This window comes from Aspergillus piperis (genome assembly GCF_003184755.1).
Source record: "Aspergillus piperis CBS 112811 unplaced genomic scaffold BO85scaffold_2, whole genome shotgun sequence".
Lineage (NCBI taxonomy): Eukaryota > Fungi > Ascomycota > Eurotiomycetes > Eurotiales > Aspergillaceae > Aspergillus > Aspergillus piperis.
The window spans coordinates 1,737,759-1,760,987 of record NW_020291592.1 but is presented as its reverse complement, the minus strand read 5'-3'; the positions used below and the strand labels follow the sequence as shown (position 1 = coordinate 1,760,987).

The 23,229-nt window shown below is 50.3% G+C and overlaps 8 protein-coding genes and 1 non-coding gene across 9 annotated transcripts; 6 read left to right on the top strand and 3 right to left on the bottom strand.

Moving 5' to 3' along the window:
* Positions 1-753: 753 nt before the first annotated feature.
* Positions 754-2,056, top strand: BO85DRAFT_501696 (oxidoreductase; the record flags this gene model as incomplete). The annotated part of the gene is made up of 2 exons (XM_025664177.1): positions 754-1,049; positions 1,126-2,056. The coding sequence occupies 2 exons, from the start codon at positions 754-756 to the stop codon at positions 1,898-1,900; spliced, it is 1,071 nt and encodes a 356-aa protein (XP_025519978.1). The 3' UTR covers positions 1,901-2,056.
* BO85DRAFT_412956 (metalloendopeptidase WSS1) lies at positions 1,958-3,765 on the bottom strand. The gene is made up of 2 exons (XM_025657589.1): positions 3,193-3,765; positions 1,958-3,108 (listed from the first exon to the last, which is right to left on the bottom strand). The coding sequence occupies exons 1-2, from the start codon at positions 3,474-3,476 to the stop codon at positions 2,139-2,141; spliced, it is 1,254 nt and encodes a 417-aa protein (XP_025519977.1). The 5' UTR covers positions 3,477-3,765; the 3' UTR covers positions 1,958-2,138.
* Positions 3,766-4,871: 1,106 nt separating this feature from the next.
* Positions 4,872-5,439, top strand: BO85DRAFT_484066 (uncharacterized protein; the record flags this gene model as incomplete). The annotated part of the gene is made up of 3 exons (XM_025663209.1): positions 4,872-4,904; positions 4,993-5,059; positions 5,165-5,439. 3 exons carry the CDS (start codon positions 4,872-4,874, stop codon positions 5,437-5,439), a joined length of 375 nt encoding a protein of 124 aa, XP_025519976.1.
* A 935-nt stretch (positions 5,440-6,374) lies between these two features.
* Positions 6,375-7,585, bottom strand: BO85DRAFT_474587 (negative regulator of the PHO system). Its single transcript, XM_025662665.1, has 3 exons — positions 7,460-7,585; positions 7,350-7,373; positions 6,375-7,290 (listed from the first exon to the last, which is right to left on the bottom strand). The coding sequence occupies exons 1-3, from the start codon at positions 7,502-7,504 to the stop codon at positions 6,454-6,456; spliced, it is 906 nt and encodes a 301-aa protein (XP_025519975.1). The 5' UTR covers positions 7,505-7,585; the 3' UTR covers positions 6,375-6,453.
* Positions 7,586-9,678: 2,093 nt separating this feature from the next.
* Positions 9,679-9,752, top strand: BO85DRAFT_t45. Its single transcript has one exon. It is a non-coding gene; the product is annotated as a tRNA-Val (tRNA).
* Positions 9,753-10,698: 946 nt separating this feature from the next.
* Positions 10,699-12,509, top strand: BO85DRAFT_389302 (DUF1776 domain-containing protein). The gene is made up of 4 exons (XM_025656742.1): positions 10,699-10,782; positions 10,845-11,187; positions 11,240-11,403; positions 11,466-12,509. The coding sequence occupies exons 1-4, from the start codon at positions 10,750-10,752 to the stop codon at positions 12,306-12,308; spliced, it is 1,383 nt and encodes a 460-aa protein (XP_025519974.1). The 5' UTR covers positions 10,699-10,749; the 3' UTR covers positions 12,309-12,509.
* Positions 12,510-12,620: 111 nt separating this feature from the next.
* BO85DRAFT_412949 (uncharacterized protein) lies at positions 12,621-13,734 on the bottom strand. Its single transcript, XM_025657588.1, has 2 exons — positions 13,177-13,734; positions 12,621-13,092 (listed from the first exon to the last, which is right to left on the bottom strand). The coding sequence occupies exons 1-2, from the start codon at positions 13,636-13,638 to the stop codon at positions 12,691-12,693; spliced, it is 864 nt and encodes a 287-aa protein (XP_025519973.1). The 5' UTR covers positions 13,639-13,734; the 3' UTR covers positions 12,621-12,690.
* A 2,885-nt stretch (positions 13,735-16,619) lies between these two features.
* Positions 16,620-19,046, top strand: BO85DRAFT_484062 (cell cycle inhibitor Nif1; the record flags this gene model as incomplete). Its single annotated transcript, XM_025663208.1, has 2 exons — positions 16,620-18,838; positions 18,896-19,046. The coding sequence occupies 2 exons, from the start codon at positions 16,620-16,622 to the stop codon at positions 19,044-19,046; spliced, it is 2,370 nt and encodes a 789-aa protein (XP_025519972.1).
* Positions 19,047-21,166: 2,120 nt separating this feature from the next.
* Positions 21,167-23,202, top strand: BO85DRAFT_124418 (uncharacterized protein). Its single transcript, XM_025653941.1, has 4 exons — positions 21,167-21,728; positions 21,817-22,232; positions 22,303-22,424; positions 22,489-23,202. Exons 1-4 carry the CDS (start codon positions 21,568-21,570, stop codon positions 22,771-22,773), a joined length of 984 nt encoding a protein of 327 aa, XP_025519971.1. The 5' UTR covers positions 21,167-21,567; the 3' UTR covers positions 22,774-23,202.
* Positions 23,203-23,229: the final 27 nt, after the last annotated feature.

Below are 23,229 nucleotides of genomic sequence, written 5' to 3'. Positions count from 1 at the left end.
ATGCTAGCTGGCTGAAGAGTAACATATCCTCTATACATATATCTTACGCAGTTGGATTATGTTCCATTAGTGTGGACAGTCATGAAGCTGGCTTCGAGATTTAACCTTACATCAATATGTCAGAATAATCTTATATCGGAAAGAGAAGAAATACAGAATGTACTAAGTTTAATTGAACGCATCTATGTCTAAGATACTATAAAAGGCTATCTAAGCCGTATATCAAGTGTCTACCTGTATGTTGGTCGAGATCATTCATTCTAGTAATGAAAATCTATGGAATCAAGGGCATACTACTTACATAACCACGCCATGCACCAAGCAGCTGCACCAGGTCAAAGAACAAGTCGATAAACAAACAAACAACATCTGCCAGTTTCATTGCAGTACCAGCTGATCCAAGAGAACAGTCTTGGCTTGATGTCATCATATCTATCGACTACCAATCCCTACGAGGCTATCTCCGGAGTAGAGGAATGAAGTATGTGGGGAGTCACACAACAGCAGCTGGAGAATGCAAGGAAGATCAAAGCTGAACAACTCTGACCAATTGATACCTGTCATTCATTATCGTCCTGCATTAGCTTATGTGTAATCTGACGTGTTAGATAGCGTTGCCCTTGGGCCCCCTTCCGTCATTGTCGAGGTATATCAAGATGGAGTCACGCTCCCCCTCATCTATCCTCTATCTTCAGCTCCTCATCACCTCTTCTCTTGTAGACTCAAAGTAGCTAGAAGCATCAAAATCCCATCATGCCCACCCAGGAATTCTTCAATCGCGTCCCTCCATTCCCTTCCAACATCCCCACCGCAGAAATACCATTAATATCATTCAAAGACCTCGCAAATGCAAGCGCCACCGAGTCAAAGAAACTATTCCAAGCTTGTCGAGAACTCGGAATATTCTCCCTCGACCTTCGAAACTCCGGCACAGGAGAGCAATTACTCAAAGATGCAGAGGCGCTGATGAATCTCACCACCACCACTCTAAGCCTGGATCGGCAAATCCTGGATAAATTCGCTTATAATCCCCCTCACAACATCGCAGGGTAAGTCTTAAGCCTACTTCTTCCTAGATTTATAGGTAATATCCAGCACATGCATCTGAAACTGGAATGAACTCAGATACAAACGCTCCGGCAAACTCCGCACCGCCGACGGCAAGCTAGACAGCATGGAAACATACAGTATAAGCCAAGACGACATGGTAGGCAACGTTCCTCCACGCGAGAACCCCGAGCCCATCGAACACCACCGTACCGAATGCCGGGCCTTTTTCGAGCACGCCCGTACTACACTCGAAGTTATCTACGCCCACCTCGAGGAGAACCTGGGCCTCCCGCCTAACACATTAGCTGAACGCAGCGCCCTAAATAAGCAGTCTGACACTTTTGCACGACTACTTGTCAATTGGCCTCAGACCAAGAACACTACTAACTCTGAGAGCAAAGAGCCCCGGGTAACGCTAGGTGGTCACGCCGATATGGGCGCCCTGACAATGCTCTTCAATGTCTCTGGTGGGCTGCAGATTCTGCCAAAGGGGAAGGAGAATGTGAATGAGAGGTGGGAGTATGTTCGTCCGAGACCCGGGTGTGCGCTGATTGATGTGGGTGATTCTTTGATGAAGTGGACGGGAGGTGTGCTGCATAGTGCTTTTCATCGTGTTGTGACGGCCCCTGGGGAGCAGGGAAGTGTGGCGCGTCAGAGCGTGGCGTTGCTTACGAGGCCGGATCGGTCTGTCACTATGCAGAGGATTAAGGGGAGTGCGTTGATTCCGCCATTGAAGGAGGGTGAGGTTGATGATGATCGGTCCGCGAGTGACTGGATTATTTGGAAGATTACAAAGGGGGAGTTGAGGGTGCAGACGGCGGAGGAGAAGCGGGTGGCTGCTACTGCTTGATTTTGTCGAAAAATATCTCTGCTGTGTTAACTTTGACAGTTCTGTTGAGGAGAGAGTAGACTTTATATCGTGCATTGGAGGTAGTGAATGATTTATAGCCGTCTCAAGAGTGACAATGCACTTTATACTATGACAATCATACCTCGTAAAATGTCATCATTCGTGGGGATTTGCGAATATCAATACAATGGAAACGCCGTTCTTGCGCCAAACACCCATGCTCAAAATGCTATACCAATCATGATGCGCGCTTCATCAAGCCACAATTTGAACAAGTCCACCATTCGGTTTCCATGAAGGCTCCACAGCTATCACATAACCATCCGAGAGGACGCTTGTTGGCGTCCCGCTCGAGGGCAGCTAATGATTCCACAGCACGAGTCCGGTTTTTGAACCCCGTGTACCTGCTCGACGGACTCATGGACCTCTTGTTCTTTTTCACTGCTGATTTTGTCTGACTTGAACTGGCTGTAGCAGTAGGAGGGCCCGAAACAGACCTGGTGGTCGTTGGTCGCGGACGTTCTGATGCGCACGCATCACAGCAAAGAAAGTTCGCTGGATTTTCGAGCGTGCACGTCGGACATGACCACGGCTTATCGTACAGGTTATCATCTGAGACAAGATCAATAGTCTCTGCCGGCTGCGAGGGCCCTCTCGGCCTGCTGTTCTCCGGAACAGGGGGCGGAGACAGCGTTGTCCGCGGACCAGCGGGATTATCATGACTCGGCGGAATGTAGGAAGGGCCATATTTCTCACGCTCTTCCTGTTCAATCAGATCAATATACGCTTCCATGATAGCACGCTCATTGGCATCGTCTTCCTCCGCCTTCGTTCGGAAGCCATTCCTAGAGGCTTCCTCTGCAAGTTCGGCACTGTTGTCAGCACCTGAGGCACAACCATTCGTCACTTCTATGCGCCTCTGTGCAGCATTTGCAATGACTCGGCGCATGTCAGTTCCGCGCAGGACAGGCGCACCACCAAGTCGTCGTCCAGATCCAGCAGTTAGAGACCGTCTCTGTTCCGCAGCTGCTCTAGCTACACGGCGCGCTTCATCGACAGGCATTTTCCGCCCTCCTAACCGTCGTCCTTCAGAAAGGAACCCTTCTCCCGTGTAGCCCTTCATGACAAGCTCTTCATGCTCATCCCGTAGCTGGTTCCAAAGTGCATGAAACTGCTGGTTATGCGGTCCATGCACGATATGACATAGCCTACATGTCATGTCAGCCACTGCTCTTCCTCAGGCAGAGAAGACAAAGTGGACTACGTGATAGAAGATAAGAGTATCAACTTACTCATGAAGCATCGTATCCACTACCTGCTCGATAGGTAAGAACTGGCGCTGATCAGAAGGATACCGCAGCCGTAGACAGATCTTCTGGCCCGCATTGACATTCAACCCAAGCAGGTTCCGCTGATGGGGATAGAATTCACAGAGCGTACCGACTTTCCAGTCTCGTCGCCGCATGATGGGTTTTACCAGCGAAGCGACCTTCCGGAGAATCAATAACGCCTCCGATTCCCGCGGTCGTTGCTTTTCATGCTGGTATTCAAAAATGAGTGGGTCTATTTCGCGCATGGTGGCGATTATCCTGGAGACACAACTTTAAGACCACGCTATGAAGAGAAGATGGTGAAAAATGGTAAAAGATGATTTCGAGGAGCCCTGAGGAGAAGTGATTTGATTCCAACAGAGGCGGAAACAGATCTAGATGCAGATGCTTGCTACCGCCTCCACCAGATATGATATTCCACGCTTGGACTGCGTCAGTGAGCGGAAAACGTGTCCCAACCGGATAGTAACACGCTGAGATAAATGAAAGACATGACCCCAAACGACAGAGGGGGTAATACGATGATGATGGTCAGGGGGAAAGAATCATTTGGAAAGAAAGGGACTGAGTGCCACTCCGATTCGATTGCTAATCCAGGCACCCAGGCATCCAGGCATCCAGGGACCGGAATCACGTGGATATATGTGCCTGAGGCTGGGATGGCCAATCGGGTGGTTGGCCACTCAACGACTTTTATACTAATTTAATGAGAGTATTTGGTCCTCTTGATAGTAAGTACAATATGAGGTGTAAATGATGTGGTCAAATGGTAGTGTTGCTTGGGTGTACTATCATGGATATGCTTGGAGTTGAGGAGCGTGTCTCCCGCTCTATATAGTCCACCGTATAATCTATTGATGGTTTCACATAGCATTAGCGAAATTACAACAAGTTATATGAATAAATTATTCCAAGGAGATGTAGCATGTAGCTGTTGCGGAGCTATGTAAGTAGGTTGAGTAATTTAATGTTCTTATATCATAAAGTAAAGTATTGAGTGAAACTGCATAGTAACTCACCCGAGAAGTTCTCAATGTAGGGTATAATTGACAATTCAAGATAGCTAAACGAGGTGTCTAGGAAATACAGTGGCAAGAATACAATAATAGAACTAATTGGTGCTTGAGATGTAGGATGTATTACGGCCACTTTGCATCATTCTCCCTGTTATGTCCTTACAATTGCTCCAACTTCCTCAACCACCGCCCTCATCTAGAACACCGCAGCAAGCAATGCCCTCATGTACCCCACTCAGGAGATCTAACATGGCTAGGGAATATATCAAGAGAGCGAAACATTTAATCTCAGCCCAGTCAAAGCCCCAAGCAAGTCCTCCCAGATCTCATCACTTAGAACAGCTCTCCCTGATAACCACCCAGGTCTACTTCATCAGTAACACTGCAGTGAATAACGATCCTGAGATCTGATTTTCCAGATATTCACTACAAGCTCTCTCCGCCGCTTCCTAGCACTATTTCTATTCTCTCCTGTTCTTTTCTCTTAATACTCTTTCTTCTCTCTCCTCAGAGCTCTTCCTTCTTCTCCATCTTCTCAACTGCGCACATATTCAGATACACAGAACCTCCAAGCTCACCTACTAAAACCACCTCTCACAACAAGTTCAACTCAAAAGTAGAACAATGACTCGCTGGACCGACGAGAACAAGGCGACTGTATGTCCCTCCCCAAACCACTTCCCCAAACGCACATTCATACAATATCTACCATACACAGACACAAACTAACATTTCACCTCACCAGCTCCTCCGCCTCATCGTTGAGACTCAGAATTTCCAGATCGATCTCGACAAGATCGTCGATGCCTGGCGTAAGTATACAACTCACCCACCCATCCATCTGCACACACACACACACACACACACACACACAAAATAACCCCCAGTCTCATCACTAACCAACGCCGACCCCACAGCCGGAGACGACAAGCCCACCGGCAAAGCGCTCAGCGAACAGCTGGGCAAATACCGCAAGCCTGGTAGCTCCATAACCTTCCGGTTCACCAAAGCCAAGCGGGCTGCTCCTGGTGGATCGGGATCATCTGCACCTAATACCCCTACTCCCAAGAAAATCCGAAAGACCAATGGAAATACTAGCAAGGTGAAGGCGGAAGTGCCGTCTTCTCCTGCTCCTGTGCCTAAGATTAAGGGCGAGAGTGTGGAGGATGATAAGAAGTTTCTGGAAGCTTAAGGGCGAAGGTGAAATAGTTCAGAAGAGGGAAAGATAGAAAGGAGTACCAGCTTACGGGCAGATTAGCTGGGAGGCTATGGTTTCATACATAAGTTCAAGGGACCGGTATTAGGGTTGGGGCTGAGGAGTTAGTATGGAGTTGGGATTAAATAGGCGCATAGTCCATGTGGAATGGAGTTTTAGGGAGTTGTGGCACCTTTTTCCCTCTTAAATTAATGGCCTTTGTAGCATGTTGATGATGCGTGTGGTAGTAAGATCAAATACGTAGGGCTCTATTGATTTGTCCATGCTTCGGTCATGACCAGCAGAATGAAGCAAATATCTCATCGAGTTTGTAGGTTAGGTTCTCGGTATTCATGTATTCCGACCTGTCTACTAGTACATACTACTAATATTCCCTACACCTTCAGTCGGACCAATGCTCAGAGGTATATCAGTGAATATGTTCTCTACGTTGTGGATCATCTGCGAATATATATTCGATGCTGCGTTACCCAGTCGAACCAGTTCCTCCTAGTAAGTCATTTCAATTTATCAAAAGCCCGTCATTGTGCACGAAATTCTGAAAGGTTTTCCATAGACAGCAACGTGTGAGGGAAATGTACGATATACTACACTACATGGTCTATAAAAATGGCCGACGGAATGTGCTGCGATGTTCCTGCAGATACAACGTGATCGGCTTCGCCAGGTGAATTCCCGACCCGAAACGGGCGCCAATAATCGCAGCTCACGGGGTTTGGTGCGGATCCGGACGGGAAATGCCCCCGGGCTCTGCATGGAGGGGGGCTCAACTGTTGCTTCGCAGTCGCCTGCAGGATTCTTCTGCTATTCCCCAAAATCAACGTAAACGAAATCCAGGCCCGGAAGCGCCTTATAGTCGCATAACTTGAACCAACGCAAGGGAAAGATTATAATTGTAATGACTGCTGTATGAAGTGTCTGGATCTATGGTCAGAAGAATAATTTGAAGAAAATTCATCTATATTAAAATACGTATATCGATGTAATCATTCAATCAAACCCCTGGAACCACGGGTGATTTAAAGCCTCTGTGGCGCTGATGCGTGCTTCTGGACGTAGTTGCAACATGCGTTCCAGAAGGTCGACCCCCACAGGGTCTAACGACGGTATAATTTGTTGCAGACTTTGTGGAGAGCGAGGCGGGAAGTCGTTTCTGTATTCGGGCAATTGACTGACGCCTGGCCAGGTGAGCTCGGTTGGTGTGCCCATAATATCGAAGATCTTCAACAATTGCTCTGCATTTGTTGTTCCAGCGAATAATGCAGAGCCTGTATACATCTCTGCCATGATGCATCCGACGGACCAGATGTCTATGCTGGTGTTGTACGTGCGACTTCCAAGAAGCACGTCTGGGGGACGATACCAAAGAGTGACCACGTCATTCGAGAATGTGCTGATGGGAATACCGAACGCACGGCCCAGTCCAAAATCCGCAAGTTTTAGTCGCCCATCCTGGTTGAGGAGTAGGTTCTCGGGCTTCAGGTCTCGATGTAAGATGCCGTTCTCATGACAGAAAGAAACACCGCGCAGCAACTGATAGACAAAAGATCTTGCCGTAACGGTGTCAAGGGGGCTATTTTGAGTGTCAATGTAGCGCTTTAGATCCTGATCCATGTACTCAAAGACCAGCACCAATTTGTCTTCAACGTTTATCACATCGTGCAGGGTCAGGATGTTCTCGTGTGTGAGGCGTCTCAGCAATGAGACTTCCCGGATAGCCGTTGAAGGAGCGCCTTCCTCAGCGTCGAGATTGATTTCTTTCAAGGCCACCAATTCGTTTGTCTCGCGATTGCGTCCTTTATAAACCTGGAATTTAAGGTAAATACCCTGTCAGAAACCACCAGCTGTTCCTCTCGATCAGGAATCCAACGGATGGCTGAACGAACCGTTGCATATGTTCCCTGGCCCAGCTAACGTGATCATAATTAGCGACTAGGCTCACCAGAAACCCTCTATTTTCTCTTTCATCATTTCTCATCTAATAGGAACCACAAACCTTCTCCAGTTTCTTGAAAGAACCCTGATGAGAGGATGAAAACATAATCTGAGGAGTGGCGGGGTTGGTAAAGGGGAAATCTTGAGTCTAAAGCTCGATAGCGGTACGGGTAGCAATCAAACTAACGAATGTGCTATATGCTTGGTCAATTTAAAAGTGCTGAGACATAGCATTGGCAGTTTACCAGGATGGGTACTCGGCCCAGTTGGTAAGCAGGGGCGTTCCCTTGTTTTTATACCGAGGAAGCTCTAGCATGGATGCTAAGGTGGAACGTGTATATTGCCCAATTGGACCATCGGTTCCCACCTCCTTCCCCTTTTCTGCGTGAACTTTTACGTAGCGTAAATGTGTCTGTCCTTTTTTTTCTTCTGTGTTGAGTTGTCCTTGGAGCGGATCAACCAGACGGCCACCTTACGAAAGCGAGAGACCGAGGGGCTTGCATGGGCAGGACAATATTGACATCACCAATCCGTACTCCCACCGATTAGCGGCTCATAGCAGGGCCAACTATCAGAAGAGGTAGTACTTGGCAGGGCGATTAGATCTGGCCCCCGATAGGGTACCGAGCTAAGCGTCAAGCACTCAAGAGGGGCATCCAATTGTTCTCTTACCATACAGACACGCAGTCAGAACACTGTGGGCGATCTCTAGACTGTGGTTGGCCATCCCGAACTTAAAACACAATTGGTTCGGCCGATGTAGACGGCGGCTAGATAAATAGGCTGAATGACTCGGCAGTGGCTGAGGCGCCCCGCAATCATTCGGTCTACATAGTAGGGATTGCACATCTTGGACAATGATCCACTCCGAAACATCGGTCAACTCTTCCGCACTGGAATTGCGGATTGGGTTCACTACCTAAATAGAAAATAGTCGAACTCCCAATATCTGGCAATTTGATCAAGAGGCTTTCGAATGGCTATATTAGAAACTGGAAACGGTAATGTATCCCGTCTGGCAGTCACAAAGCAAAATCCCAATGCAGCTTTGCGGATAATCCACGACCCTTCAAACAGGGATGCTCGTGAGACAATCGCAAGTGTCCATGAGATCTACAACGGTGAGTAGCTTCCCCGTGAGCCCCTCCTTAATTGGCAGGAGTATATCGTGCCGCACTCTGGAGGCGGGAACTACCAGGGTTTCTCGCTTTGCCGAGACATGCGATTATAGCACAGGCTTGTCGGAGTTGTCGGTTCCGGGTATGCTTGATAATGTTGTTTCATGTAGGCTGAAGGAGTAGTCGGGAGCTCAAGACGTATATACTTCAGAAGAATTGTGGCTCGGTTTTCGGGCGATTGTCAACACTATCTCGGCACAGGGCAGACCTGCTCCACACATGGCGATAGCAATAAGGCTGGAGAGCCTGATTCTATCCCGCCAAATACAATGCGGCTTTCTTATGTGTCACAGTCTTAAATGGTTGATCGACCATTGGGGACTGATCATGACTTATGATGAAGTGCTGACTGAGCGGACTATGCTTGCTGCCTCTGGATATCAATCTAAAGGTCAAGCACGAAGGATTCCCCTTTGCTTTACATACATGGAGTATGACTGAGCGGTGTCATTCCTCTGCGATCTGCGTTTTCTTGGCTGGATTAGCATAGTCTAAAACCTGGTGGGCCACCACTGCGAATACCTATTATAGTGAACGGAAGATTTCTCTTCCGCGAACTTGCCTCAGTACTCTTGGCTTTCGACACGAGACCTTCCTTCTGTGAGATAACATAGAAAGACACTTAGTTCAGGGACATGCAAAGTGGTCCCCTACTCCGTACGGCTGGTGGAACTGGTTGATGGCGCAGGAGGCCATGAAAATTGCGCGATAGATATAATTCTGCACATTACAAAGGCCACTTTCACAGAGCATAGAAACAAATATGACACATGGAGGCTGAGCTCGTGTCCCAGTACTATGCCACGGGCTATATATATACTTATACAACAGCTGCCTTCCAATTGCGCTTGGCAGCTCATTGTCACAAACTAAGAGGCTAGGCCAGTTGAGCTGAGCCCAACCCATCTTTGAGAAAACAATTATACAGAATGCTGGACCAATCCCTCGCCGGGAAATACAGCAGAAATGATAATCGTTACTGTGATATAGAAGAGCAACTAATGGGTGTGTTGTCCGGTTGCATGCGACAGACGGTGCGCTTAGCCTACTGACAATAGATTTGGATTATGAAGTTAAAATCGAGAGGTATCTTCAACAGGTTGGCCGGATGGTGTAGTTGGTTATCACGTATCGTTAACACCGATAAGGTCCTGGGATCGAGCCCCAGTCTGGTCATACTTTTTTCCTCCCCATCATTTTTTTTCATTAATTAGACGGAGACACAAATAAAATGTTATATGCTAAATTTACAAAATACACAGTACCATCTTTATGATGGGAGGTTCTTATTTGTATGATCCCTACAGAATGCTCTGATTGTTCCTGTCTTTATTGGTTACCTAACCATAGCTACTATAACATGCTTGGATGCTAAAATCACACTGGAATCTCATCAACCCATCGTGTATTCCCAGAGACGTCTGTGGGCCCCTCACCCCATGTTATGTTTGAATGTAATTTAATTTCACAGACAAGTCGCTTGTTCCTCGAGTCGTTGGAGTAGTATGGATTGCTCTCATGTGTCCGGACTTCCCCAACACGACAATAAGATTGCAGGAATCGGCTTATTGTCTCACTAGGGCTCACTCGATAGCTAGAAGCACTGAGGATTCTATATTTGCATTGATAGTAAAGTGGAGTTTCTTGGATGCAATTCAGTCGCAGTCTTATTGTACCCTCTTGTCCGTGTGCCATTGACATGGGTCTTACAGGAGTCTTGGCTTTGGCAATGCTCTGGTATTTTAGATAGCCATAATATTACTAGTTTTGGCAGCTTCTCATGCATTGTTACACTCGTTGTACCCATTGGTTTCATTTAAGACTTCTACTACTACTGAGTGGTTGCAGACATGAAATGACAGTAATATATAGTAGCCAAATCAATGACATATCGACACGGCTATCGTCGGTGTTCCAACCCTATCTTTCGGAACTTATGCATCAGTTCAGCGCATTGTGAACATTGCCAGGCCCCTTACGACCCATCATATGCTTGTTGCATACAGTGCAGCATTCACATCAACGGTGCAGCCGTATAGATTCGGGCGCTCCGATAGGGCGGAAAGGCTCATGTGACCCGCCCGCCGATAAGAATCGGATTCTTCATTGCCGGCGAATCTTCATCAACCTCTTTATCTCAGAAAGCTCGGGTTCCTGAGCAGACAGCATCATCATGACTAGTGACGACCAGTTTTTCTTCGACTACGTGAGTTGGTAGCATGCGCCCTCTGCTCGCCGCTTTTGTACTGACGCTTTCCTCTTCTCCAGCTTGCCTCGATACCGCATGACGTAAGGAGATATTCTCTCCAAGTCGCCGAGTCGATCGACCGACAAGTGGACCACGCAGCCAACGCACTCCGCGATACCCTCTCCAGCCAGTCATGGCTACCTACTTCCGTTCGGCCCGTATCCAGAAACCGACCCAGTCCGCCCATACCGCGAGGATTCGTTGATCGCGTGCACACTTGGTTCTTGCGCAACCGGGCATGGAGTGCTGCCATCATCGCGTTCTTGGGCACCAGTTGTGTGTTGTATTATGGGAATAAGAAACTGAACGGAAAGCGACGGAGAGCCAGGCGAGCTGGAAATGGAGCCCGGAAGGAAATAGTGGGTATGGATACCTCCTACTTTTTCTATACTTCGCAGTCTAATCATTGGGACAGTCGTCGCCGGGTCGCCTCATGAGCCGATGACCAGAGCGATCGCCGCCGATTTGGAACGTCGAGGTTACATAGTCTACGTGACAGTCACATCTGCAGAGGAGGAACATATTGTGCAGTCGGAAAACCGAGCAGATATCAAAGCCCTCTGGCTGGATCTCTCAGCCGTAAGCGCAATCAACCGCCTCGCGGGAATCTAGCGCCAAACTGACAATATCGATTTGAACAGACACCCTCCTCACCTTCCGAAATACATCCCTCCCTAAATGAGATCTACTCCCTTATTTCTCGACCTCAGTCGCCCATGGCCGGTGTGCCCCCGCACACCTGCCAACTAAGCGGCCTCATCCTCGTGCCCTCTCCGAACTACGCCTCCGGCCCCGTGGCCACAATCCCACCTTCTTCCTGGATCGACACCGTCAACACCCGTCTTCTCTCTCCCATCCTCACAACCCAGATCTTCCTCCCTCTCCTCACCCTCCGCAACTCCAACAGCACCATCGTCGTCGCCTACCCGTCCATTTCCTCGTCCCTTTCCGCTCCCTTCACCGGACCCGAAGTCGCAACCACTCGCGCCCTGTCAGGGTTCGCAACCTCCTTGCGCAGAGAACTCAGCCTCCTCCAACAGAACAACATCGACGTTGTGGAACTCAAGCTCGGTAACATCGACCTGGGTTCGCAGTATCGCAACGCCCAGAGTCACATCACTGGCACGGAAGTCCTTGCCTGGAGTGTGCAACAACGATCTCTATACGCCTCGCAGTATCTCAACAGCATCGAACAGCGACCAGCTGCATCCGCCGGGCCTAGCACGATCCGCGGCTCGCCAGCCCGGGCTCTACACTACGCTGTCCTGGACGCACTAGACCCCCCATCGAAGGATATCTTCGGCAGAAGGGTGGCCAAGAACTCGGTCATCTATGTCGGCCGGGGAGCACGGACGTACCACTTCATCGGCGAGTGGGTTCCTGCTGGACTGGTAGGCTGGATGCTGGGGTTGCGGACCGGACAGCAAACACCCCCGGAGAATGGGAGTGGGGGTAGTAGTGAGACGAGCTGGGAGAAGGTTTAATGGCTTAAGCATATTAATTATGGGGGTTCCTGATACGGACTAGTGTTAAATGATATCATCTCATCTCTTCTTTCTTCTTCTAACGCGTCATATTGACATTCCTTCTTGACTGCATCTCTTCTTATTCATAATAAGTAGTTTCTATAAGAGGGTTTTTCAATGAACTATATGTAACATATATATGTGGCTAAAGCTATACGCATCTGTATCTGTAATATACAGTAACCCAATATTAATTAGTGTAATAACCACTATACCCACCAACCCAACTCAACCCACAGGATATCATATCAACCATATCGCACCAAATTACACCCCGCACCATCTCCTCAACTACCTCATAAGCAACTGAATGAACCAAGGGATTTGATAGATGAATATCTCACTTCTCCTCCCTCAGCTCCTCCACTCCCACTTCCTCCTCAACATCACCACCCATCCCAGCACCCGCATAATCCCTATCATAGACGGACCTCTTCACCTTCCCGCCAGTCGCTCTCCGCCTCAACCAAATGGCGGACCACGAGAACAAGAAGAAAACGACGATGATCGCCAGAATGGCGAAACAGTAGCCCGCAACATGGCCACTCTTCTCGCCATGCGGACCGGGGTCGAGGAACGAGTACGTGTAGAACCCCTCAGTGTGGTAGGTGAGATAGGCGAGGGAGACGTAGAGAAGGAGGATGAAGATCAGCACGGTGAGACTGAGGAATGGGTGCGGGGCGGTGGTTGGGAGGATGATTTCCGATAGGGCGTAGAGGGAGTTGAGGCCGTGTTGGGAGATCTGATTATATCATTAGTCTCGTTGTGAGATTTGGGGAAGATAGGGGGCGGGGGGAGTAGTAGGTGGAGGAGGGGTGTTGTTTACATTCTGCCATCCGCTGAATGTCACGGTGTACCAAGGACCCGAGTAGAGGATTCCCCAGAAGACGACGGTCACGAGGAATGGGTAGGTAGTGACGGTGGTGTAGAAGAGGCCATGGAGAGCGCGAAGGGCGCGAGGCCAGCGGTCAAAAAGGACCGAATGGCCCTTCAGTGCATAGCAGGCCGTGTGGATGGAGGCGAAGAGCATGTAGAAACCTATTCCCCAGTAGGTCAGCCAGGTGAAGTAGCTGAAGCTCTCGCCGATTTCTGCACGGTCGCCATGAGTGCCGCTCCAACCCCAGATGAAGAAGATGCTGGTAAAGATGTAGAGGGAGATGGTGCCGCGGAGGATGGCGTAGGGGAGGGGAGGGAGAAGCCAGGAGGTTTCGTAGACGTGGGCACGGTCTCGAGAGGGATCGACGTGGAGGAGGTCGTAGAGGGAGCGGTTTCTCAGTCGGTTCAGCATGTTGAGAGGGCTCCACGCCTTGGGCTTGGCTGTCGCGGTGTCGCGTGTAGACTATAGGGTAGTATAGTATAAGCGGTAGTTTTTAGGGCTGTGTGTTCAGTTGTTTCATGGGGTGGTGATAGACATGGGGATCTGCTCGATGTGGAGGGGTGAACAAAGCGCAAGGGACAACGCGACCAGAGATGTTTTACAAAGAGATTGGGTGGAAGGTTTGTCCTTTGTGTCCCTGTCAAAATTCACACGCCCCCTCCCCTTCACATTAGTATTCTTCTCCTTAACGACTGATCATCTCGAGTTGATTAGGCTCATGCTGCTAAAACCTAAGCTTCGGCGGAGCGTCGCCGAAATACTCATTTAGTCGGCCTGCCGTGCGTCATGATTGGACAACCGGGAGTATGGTTGTCTCCGCTGCTCCTCCGTACCTCAATTAGCTCACGATAGGGAGAGTGGTCTGTGAGGTTGAAGAGATTTTTCATTTTCATTTTATTTGATTGTCCTTCCCATGGATGAAATCCGTTTTATGTCACTGGATGGAGACATTCCAACGGCTGTCGGTTCCCTTGCGCTATTGCCAGCCACTGAGTGTCAGGAACAACATTGGCTGCAGCAACATCCCTGTTCAATATTTTGACTGCTAAGCAAGTAGATAGTCAATCTTACGATAAGATCGAGCGGGGCTTCCTGCCGACATTCTCAGATTGCTCGACAGTAAGCAGTTGGTGATACCAAGCGCTGATCCGTAAGGTTCAATATGGATTTAAAGATGAGTGTCAGCCCTGGATAGGGCCACGATGAGGCCTACTTATGTACCTCAGGCAGCTGACATTATTACTATAGAGTATTGACGAGTCGATGTGGGTGTACTCCGTAGAAAAGTCTAAGAAGAAGCTGGTCGGAGGTCCAGCGGTAGAAATCCCCGATGCTCCAGTGTTTAAATTGTCGCACCAATCATCACTGGCAAGCGATCGTTTTAGACTGTTTGGCGTTCCCGCAACGTTGTGCCTGATTCCGGACCAGCTGACAAAACGAGCACCTGCCCCGGGGCCAATTGTTGGGTCCTTAGGAAGGGGACACGAAGAAAAGCATCATCAACACCATCGTCATCGAATAATGCTCATCCTTGGCGATGATGTGGGATGGCTAAGACTCCTTGACTTAGGCGTCCATGCTGAGGACGCGCACCCCCCCTCAAGGTGCCGCTCTTTTTAAACTGAGTGAACAATCTACAACATATCTCGCTCAACAACAACAGGTCCAAGTAACGAGAACGCAGTCAGATGAGACATTTGTTCCGGATGGTGATCATCTTGCTTCAGACTGGTTTTAATTTTGCTGTTACCAGCGATGAAGATGACGGAAAGAGGGTGGAAAACATCTACCCAGAATCTTAGACAAGATCTACCTCCTTGCACCACACAGACCGGCTGGCTAGTCAACGGGCGACTATCGCAATAACAACACTAGCCGGGAGGGCACCATGGCAGAAGCGAAACGAACGGCGGTCGTTGGAGCAACAAATGGTACCTGAGAGGAAAGAACCCATGGGACGAGATGAACGAATCAGCAGCGGTTCTCAAGGTTGGGATGCGAAAATTTGCAGGGGGTGGGAACTGGGAAGAAGCGAATATAAATAGCATCGCAGAGCCACGGTGCGGTTCAGACTCCACCGTCGACTCAGGCTGAACCACTAACCCGACAGACAGACTCACGATGGTCGAGAATGCTATTGCCTTCTAGAAGCTGGTCAAACCCATCGACAGACAGGTTTTCCCCGTGCTAGATAGAAAACTCTCTTTGGTACCTTTGGGGGAGTCCGGGCATCAATAATCATCGATAAAGCGAACAATAGTAATGCAAGCCCCTGACTTCGCCCCGGTAAAATAAAAACGAAAGAAAAAAAAAGGTGTAAAGATCCGCCTGCAGTTGGGTGGATGCCAAGACCGAGGAACTGTCAGCTGTCCGGTATGGGTATGTAACGGGGAAACGGCAACCCCTGAAAGAATGGGCCTGTGGGCGGGTGTATGGCACTGTCTGGCTCCAGCAAACAGGAGTGATTGGGGGGAAGACTGCATGGCACCCGTCGGTAATGGCGTTACCGTTCTTTTCTTCCCCTCCGCGTGGAGACGCCCAGAACGACGGTCCTTGTTTGGGGATCGTCAGGGCGTAAAGTAAAGTAAAGTAACGAAACCTCCTGCCTCGAACCTGATCAAATGGGCCAAAACGTCCTTCACACGCTCTTCCAGTTTCGCTCGCTTCAAACTCCCTCCTTCTTAGTCCCTTTTTCCATCTCTCTACCATTTCCCCCCCGCCTCCCTCCCTCTCCCCTCTTTCTCTCTTTCTCTCTCCTCTCCGCAATGCCAGTTCATGGTCTCCTTGTGTGACGACTCTTGAACTGTCAACTAGTTGATTGTTCAACTGCCTCTCACTCCATACTACTAATATAGTGGTAGGGGTAAGTAGTGACTGTTATCTGCCGGGGAAAACCATCACATTATCACACCACAACCAACACCAATTGGGTGCCGTTTCCCCTCCGGCTCTCTAGTACCGACCTCACCCATCCACATCCATACACCTATTAACTACTACTATCTACTGTTCGGAACTGTTCGTTCGCTTCTTTTCTCTTCCAGACCCTCTTGCTTATCTCCCTGGGGCTGTCATTCCTTTGTGTCTTCCGCCCCCTCCTTTTGTCCGCACTTGTCAGCTGTGCAGTGCTTCGAAGAACCGTTCTTGCGCGCCTCCGGCTTACCAGTGTGTGCAGAGCATCAAGCGCTGCCCGACTGTTCCCCCCATTCCAACTCCCGTCATCCCACATTCTTCATGCAACGCGATTGAACAATAGAGCCCCTCGCCTGTCCACGGTGGTTAATGATTTGATCGATTAAGACCCTACGTGTGGTTCCTGTTTTTGACTCCGGAAAACGAAACCGAACATCTCTTTATCTTCGAAACAATTTGAGGAATCCTGGATTATAACCATGGCCTCCCGGCCCAAATTTGATCACCGCTCTCCCTCCCACGACGTCCTTCGCAGCGGGGCTCCGTCTCCACGCATTGAGCACTATGATGGTGAAATCCCTCCAGCGCTCTCTCCACTCGATGCCTTCGCTGCTCAAGGTCGACTCCTTGCTCGTCAACTGGAGGAATCGGCACGGAGGAACCGGCGCATGAGCAGGCTGCCTCCGTCCAGCGTGGCTCGTTCGCTCTCGCAACCCCGTCCCGGCTATTTTCGATCCCCATCGTCGAGCGATTCTTCCACTGGCGCAAGAGGTCATGGTGGACGCAATGAACTGTCAAGACAACCTACGCAGAAGTTGAGCCCCGAGGTGGAGGAACCCAAATTTCGCCCGCAGTCTGAACATCCTCGTCTGAGTGCGGTATCGCACCTGACCAGCGAAGTGGGAGATTACCCCGAGGAGGACGAAGACACGACTCCGAAAAAAGAGCCGAGCGTGAACGCCCTTGACCTGCCACGCGCTGAATCACCCGAGGATGCCATGTCCTCACACAGCGCACCTGAAGCTCCGCCGGAAGGCCCTCCTCGGTTCTATGCTGTCTCCCCCACTGGCCTTACTCCGGGCGGCCCGCCCCCTTCGCTGGGGGTCTCGATGGTGGCACCGTCTCGGACCTCTTCGACTGATTCTGTCTCTCGCTTGAACATCCCCCCACGAGGCCTAGCACCCCCGGGATCGCCACTGTCTAGGCCATCGAGTAGTGCTCGAGCCGTACAACCCGAAAGCTCCGACGATGACTACAGCAGCTCGAATGCCGGGTCGACGTTCTCAAAGCCCCGAAAGATGTCCGCCAGCAGCGCCGTATCACTGCCATACTCTTCGATGTCCTCTTCCATGACACGCTCGCATCCCCGATCGCCGTCTATGAGCTCCGAGACTTCGAACGCTGGCAATTATCTTCAAAGGCCCTATAACTTTTCACGTCCCTTGAGTCGGTCAAGCACAAGTCTTTCTGCCCCAGGTCCGAGGGCTTCGCCGGAACCGCCAGTTGCCAACTCGCAAGGCGCGCTAAATCGTGGACATAAGCCTAGTCCCATTGTGGTACCATCGCCATCGGAGCTGCCGATCAACCCCAATGAAGACCCATCTTCTGCTGTTTCTTGCTACACCTATGCCAAGTACTCGCTGCCCCGGGGACGTGCGGTTTCGCGGGATTCGGTGGTCTTCTCCGGCCTCCAAACCCCTCATTTCGAGTGGCAGGAGCCTTTGTTCGAGAGCCCAACTCGGCACAGCACAGCGGGACCTCCGCAACCCGCAAGGACCCCGTCGCCTACCCCCTCTCTGCAGGCTTCAATCCACTCGAAGACGCGCTCAATGTATGAGTCTCCCGCTTCCGCTCGTCACTTGACGCCGGAGCCCCCTCTGCCTCAACAAAGCCCGTCATCTCCGGAAGTCAGACCATCTCCAGCGATTCCTGCCGAGCCTGAGCCCGAGCCCGAGCCTTCTGTTGCGGAGCCTGCACCTACCGAGCCTGTACCTACCGCGCCTGCACCTACTGATCCTGAGCCTACCGAGGTCGCTCCCACCGAAAGTACTCCTACGGAGCAACGGGAAGCAGAGGCCCCGAAGATAGACCACACCGATGCCACTTCCTCTGCAGGTTCTGAATCGACCGTTCGTCCGCAAACCGCGCGCACAAACACGACAACATCGGCTGTAATTACCGCGGATGAGCATGTGACCAAGGGTATCGAATGCCATGAAAGAGGGTCTTTGAATGAATCGACATATCACCTGCGCATTGCAGCCAAGCAGAACCATCCAACCGGAATGTTACTTTACGCGTTGGCTTGTCGACATGGCTGGGGTATGCGACCGAATCAACGGGAGGGTGTGCAGTGGTTGCGCAAGGCGGTGGATTCTGTTGGTATCGAATTGATGGACGATTCGAACCCAACCATTCCCGCTCGTGCCAAGGAGCTACAGAAGGCATATCGAGCGCAGTTTGCCTTGAGTATCTACGAGCTTGGAGTAAGTCATCTGAACGGATGGGGTATCGAGCAGGACAAGTCCCTGGCCTTGCGTTGCTTCGAGATCGCGGGCCAATGGGGCGACGGCGATGCCCTAGCGGAGGCCGGCTTCTGCTACGCCGAAGGTATTGGATGCAAAAAGGACCTGAAGAAAGCGGCGAAATTCTACCGGCAGGCGGAAGCGAAGGGCATCAGTATGGTTGGGAACAGTTGGTAAGTTGCTCCACCGGCTCGGCTATGGTTGGGGTGGGTCTAACCCGGCTTTGATAGGATCTACAAGGACAAGTACATGGACGAGGAGTCCAGCTCGAACTCGCGTGGTCGGGGCCAGCCTGGCAGTACTCCCGAGAAGAAACAGCGCAGCAAATCCCGAACCCGCAGTCTTTTCCATCGCAAAAAGTCGGTTGCAACTGAAGCATAGACGGTTGTGCAGTACCCTCGTGGTCGACCCGAGGGCCTGTTTGCATCCGCCATCTCGTCAGCAAAAAGAAAGGCGAAAGGCTTGTTCTGCATCTGGTCTTGGCATGATTTTCCCTTGATATTCCTGTCCTTCCTCGACCATTCAGTGTTTCTGGTCAGTATCAACACGCACATTGTGCTGCCGATTGAGGAAGACTTTTCTATTCTACTTCGTTTCATTCGTTTGGACCCATCTGTGGGTTGCCGCTCTTCCCTTTTCTTTGCTTTTCCTTTTCCCCTTCGCATTTCGCGCTATTTATTCACACCTTTCCTTTTTCTCCCTGAGCAGGCCTTGCTAGCTGCTCCACTCTTTGGATCACCGGGTCAAGTGGCTTCTCGCTTGACGTCTCGTCCCAATTTGCGAGCAGCGATATTCGTTTCTTGGATACCCATCATTTTCGAATCACTGTGTGATGTTTCTTTTCTTCTCTTTTGGAATACAACCCTATTTCCCCCACCCTTCGTTCTGTGGTTCTTCCCTTCATAACCATTTTCATTTCTCCACTTGTTTTTTTTTCTTACTTTTTCCCGTGGACACTCGTCCATGTTCGATCGTTGGGATTCTCTTCCATTCCTTTCTTTCTTTGACTCCTGTAATACCATATTTTCCCCCCATTTCTTCTTAGAGATAGCCGTGTGTTTGTGTCGACCGAGATCATACCTGATGATACTCACGAGGAATTGCTACATAATCGGATGTTCATCCATCATTGATGGATAGAGTTTTGGACATGCTTCTGGATACCTCAGCCTCTGAGAAGTTAGTAGTGATTGCTGTTCCAGCGTGATCAAATCGAGTCCTCCAGTGCGACGAACCGCCCGGGGGAGAGAAGCGACAAAGACAATTAATTACCCGCAATTTAGTGTCCAGCTATGGAAGAATAGCTTTTTGCTCTTGGTGGGTGAGATTATTGGGGGGGAAAGGGTAAGCAAGTCCTGACTAGCACCACGGACTATTCAGTAGTTGGATCACCGGGTGGCTTGGCTGGAGACCAACTAACCAACTAAGCGGGGAAACAGGCAAATACCTTCCCCCCTCCTTCCGGTCTCAGCTTGAACTCGAGAAAAGAAACTAGAGCAAGACGGAGTATGCAATAACAATAATACAATATAGCACGAATGCACCAGAACTCCGGGCTGACCGTCGCGACCGGCTCGGTTGATTGGTAGGCGATATTAAACCCCGGGAGTTCATTAGCTCAAGCCTAAGTCGGGCCATTGGCCGGTGCTCGAGCGCAGTTTACGGAGAATTAGCCCAAAGTAGAGAAAGAGTGGCGATGGGATGCAGACCTGATGACCCAAACAGGAAGAGAGCCAGCCTTAGCTCGACCTTCTGGCATCGCGCCGGCATTTGGTCCCACCCCAAAGCTGCCCTGATCGTCCGGGGGAAATTGGGGGGTTGCATTAGCCCTTCACACTTCAGCATGCTCCGGCTGTCCTCCTGCGCCCTCCTGCTCCTCCTCCTTCTCCTCTTCCTTCTCGTGCGCCTCCTCCAATCACTCGCAGCGGCATGATGCGATGGCTCACCTCTTGCCTCGGTTCACGTACATCATCAATCAGGATTTGCAGGTGCAAATCATCAATCATGAACAATGCCTGATCTAACCTACCCACTGTATGGCTGAGAAAAAAAGTATGTGTGCGACTGTGTGTAGCTCCACACGATCTCAAGCTGGCCATGGTCCTTGCGCGGGGCCGGACCTAATGGATCTTGTTCTCATTATCTGGATCGTCCTCCCGCATACTGGGTCCTGGCATGGCGTTCCTCTGGTGGCTCGCCCCTCAACCTACGCCGTTACACTTCCTATCTACTAGGGCCAGTAGCGGCATGTTTCGTCCGCGCCGTCTCAAGCCTGGTTGTACACTAGTATGGCCCGCGGTGTGCAGACCTGATCGACTATCGAGGTTGCTGAAATTGGACATGTGATGGTCTCAGCTTTTATTAGTTTTTCTCTCTTTCTTCCCGGGGACATCTAGAAGATATATCTAGCTACCTAGCGTTCGGACAGGGGGGTGTTTAAACCCGGTTGTTTCCTTTTTCCTTCGTCCTGGCTGATTGTGGGTTCTTCTCCTCTCCTCTCCTCCCTTGCCTCCCTTGATTCGGTCTCCTGGGTTCCGTGGTCATTCTTCAACCCTATCAATCGTCGGTCTTGCATATCACTTGCCCGTCACTTGACCTCGACCAGACTGGTGGGTATGTATCTTAGCTGCTGTCGCACCATGGTGGCCGAATATATAGCACTCCCCCTGGTACCCGCCAGTCCGTTGCTGACCTCATTGCAGCTTGTCTACTTCAATTAAGTCTCTTAAGTCCTCGGATCTGTCTCTGCGTAGAGACAATCCTTGTGCTAGCCATCCCACATTCCTCGGTCCGGTCCTCACGGAAGGAGAAGCCCCCCGCCATTGTCACACCGACATCATCGGTACATTGTGTCTGAGGAGAGGTTCAGTACGACCTGGAATAGCGGCGCATTATAACCAAGATGGCCGGTGACAGCAAGCCTGAAGTGTTCGAAAGTGCTAACGTGGCCGCGGCCACGGCCAAGCCCAGCTTTGGGGCTCGCGTGGCTAGGCACTTCAAGCGATGGTGGTGGGTGTACATCATCGCCTTGATCGTGATTGTTCTTGTAGTGGTGCTTCCTGTGTAAGTTTGCTCTCGCGGCAATAGATGCTTTCCCCCAACCATATCCATATCCTGGTCTCCGGCTTACCTGACATGTTTCGGAAAACAGAGTCTATGTCGCATACCCCAAGGAGGGTCAACACATCGTCAATGACTCCAACCTGACTGTCACATCGATGATCATCAGTGACCCCTCACCTTCATCGTTCGACCTCCACCAACTACAGGTTATTGGATCCAACAGCTCTTTCCACCCGACCTTCTACTCCTTCTCGGCAGCCATCAGCCTGCTGGGATCCGCCGTCTTCACTCACGTTCAGGTTCCCCAGTTCAACGGCCACAATGGCGTTGTCGTCGATGTCAACCAGCGTGCGAACCTGACCAACGAAACGGCATTCGCCGAGTTCTGCAAGGCCGCCATCATGAACGAGCAGTTCCCTCTCAACGTCTACGGCAAGCCCCAGCTAAAAGAGGGAAGTCTACCCAAGATCACTGTGACCTACAACAAGACCGCCATGGTGACAGGTGAGCTCACCTATTCCCCATATATTACAATTGACTCTCACAGCCCACTGACTCATACATTTCGGTCTAGGTCTCAACAAGCTCTCCGGCTTTGACCTCGTGGACATGTCAATTGGAACCAACAACACAGACGGCACCAACGCCAAAGGAACCGTCTACATCCCCAACCCCTCCGACATCAGCATCGCCGTGGTATGCAATTCTCCCATCTTCTCTCCAATTCGCCATAAATCCCAACTAACCCCACATCCTACAGGGCAACCTAACCCTCAACCTGGAGGTCAACAACACCGGCATCGGCCAGGCCTTCATCTACGACCTCACCATCAACCCAGGCAACAACACCGTCCCCATGACCGCCAACGTCAGCACCCTCACCGTCGCCAGCATGCTAGGCAACTACCCGGACTACATGATCCCCATCGACATCACCGGCAACTCAAGCATCTACAACAACCAGCCGCTCCTCTACATCGAAGAAGCGCTGGCATCGCTCAAACTGCAGGTTCACTTGAACGTGACGCAGGCATTGGGCGGTTAATCCAGCCAGTTAGTCTTGCCTCTAAATAAAAAGTCTGTATTTTTTTGCTTTTACGGACTGATGGATCTTGTATCCTCTCTTGTTGGGGATAGAAAATGAGACATGTGTGTTATGTGGAGGGCTGATGGTTTGTTCTCTGTTTACATATGGCCTATTTACTGCTTACGATGATGTTGTGATTCCCATGTTGCCTTGGATGAATGGATGGATGAATGGATGGAGGGATGAGAGCTGGACTTGTGTCATCGTTGGTTCGGGACTGAGCTAGGTAGTAATTGTCACTTAGTATAGTATAGTATATTTAGTATATGTAGTAATCTATGATATAATCTTCTACTCTAGTTTCGTAACTTTTCTTTCAGGATATGATGACTAGTAGAAATGATGGATGGGAAATGTGAAACAAAGGATGCGATGGGGTAGCCAGGTAGGTAAACAAATAATAGTCGCGGAAGC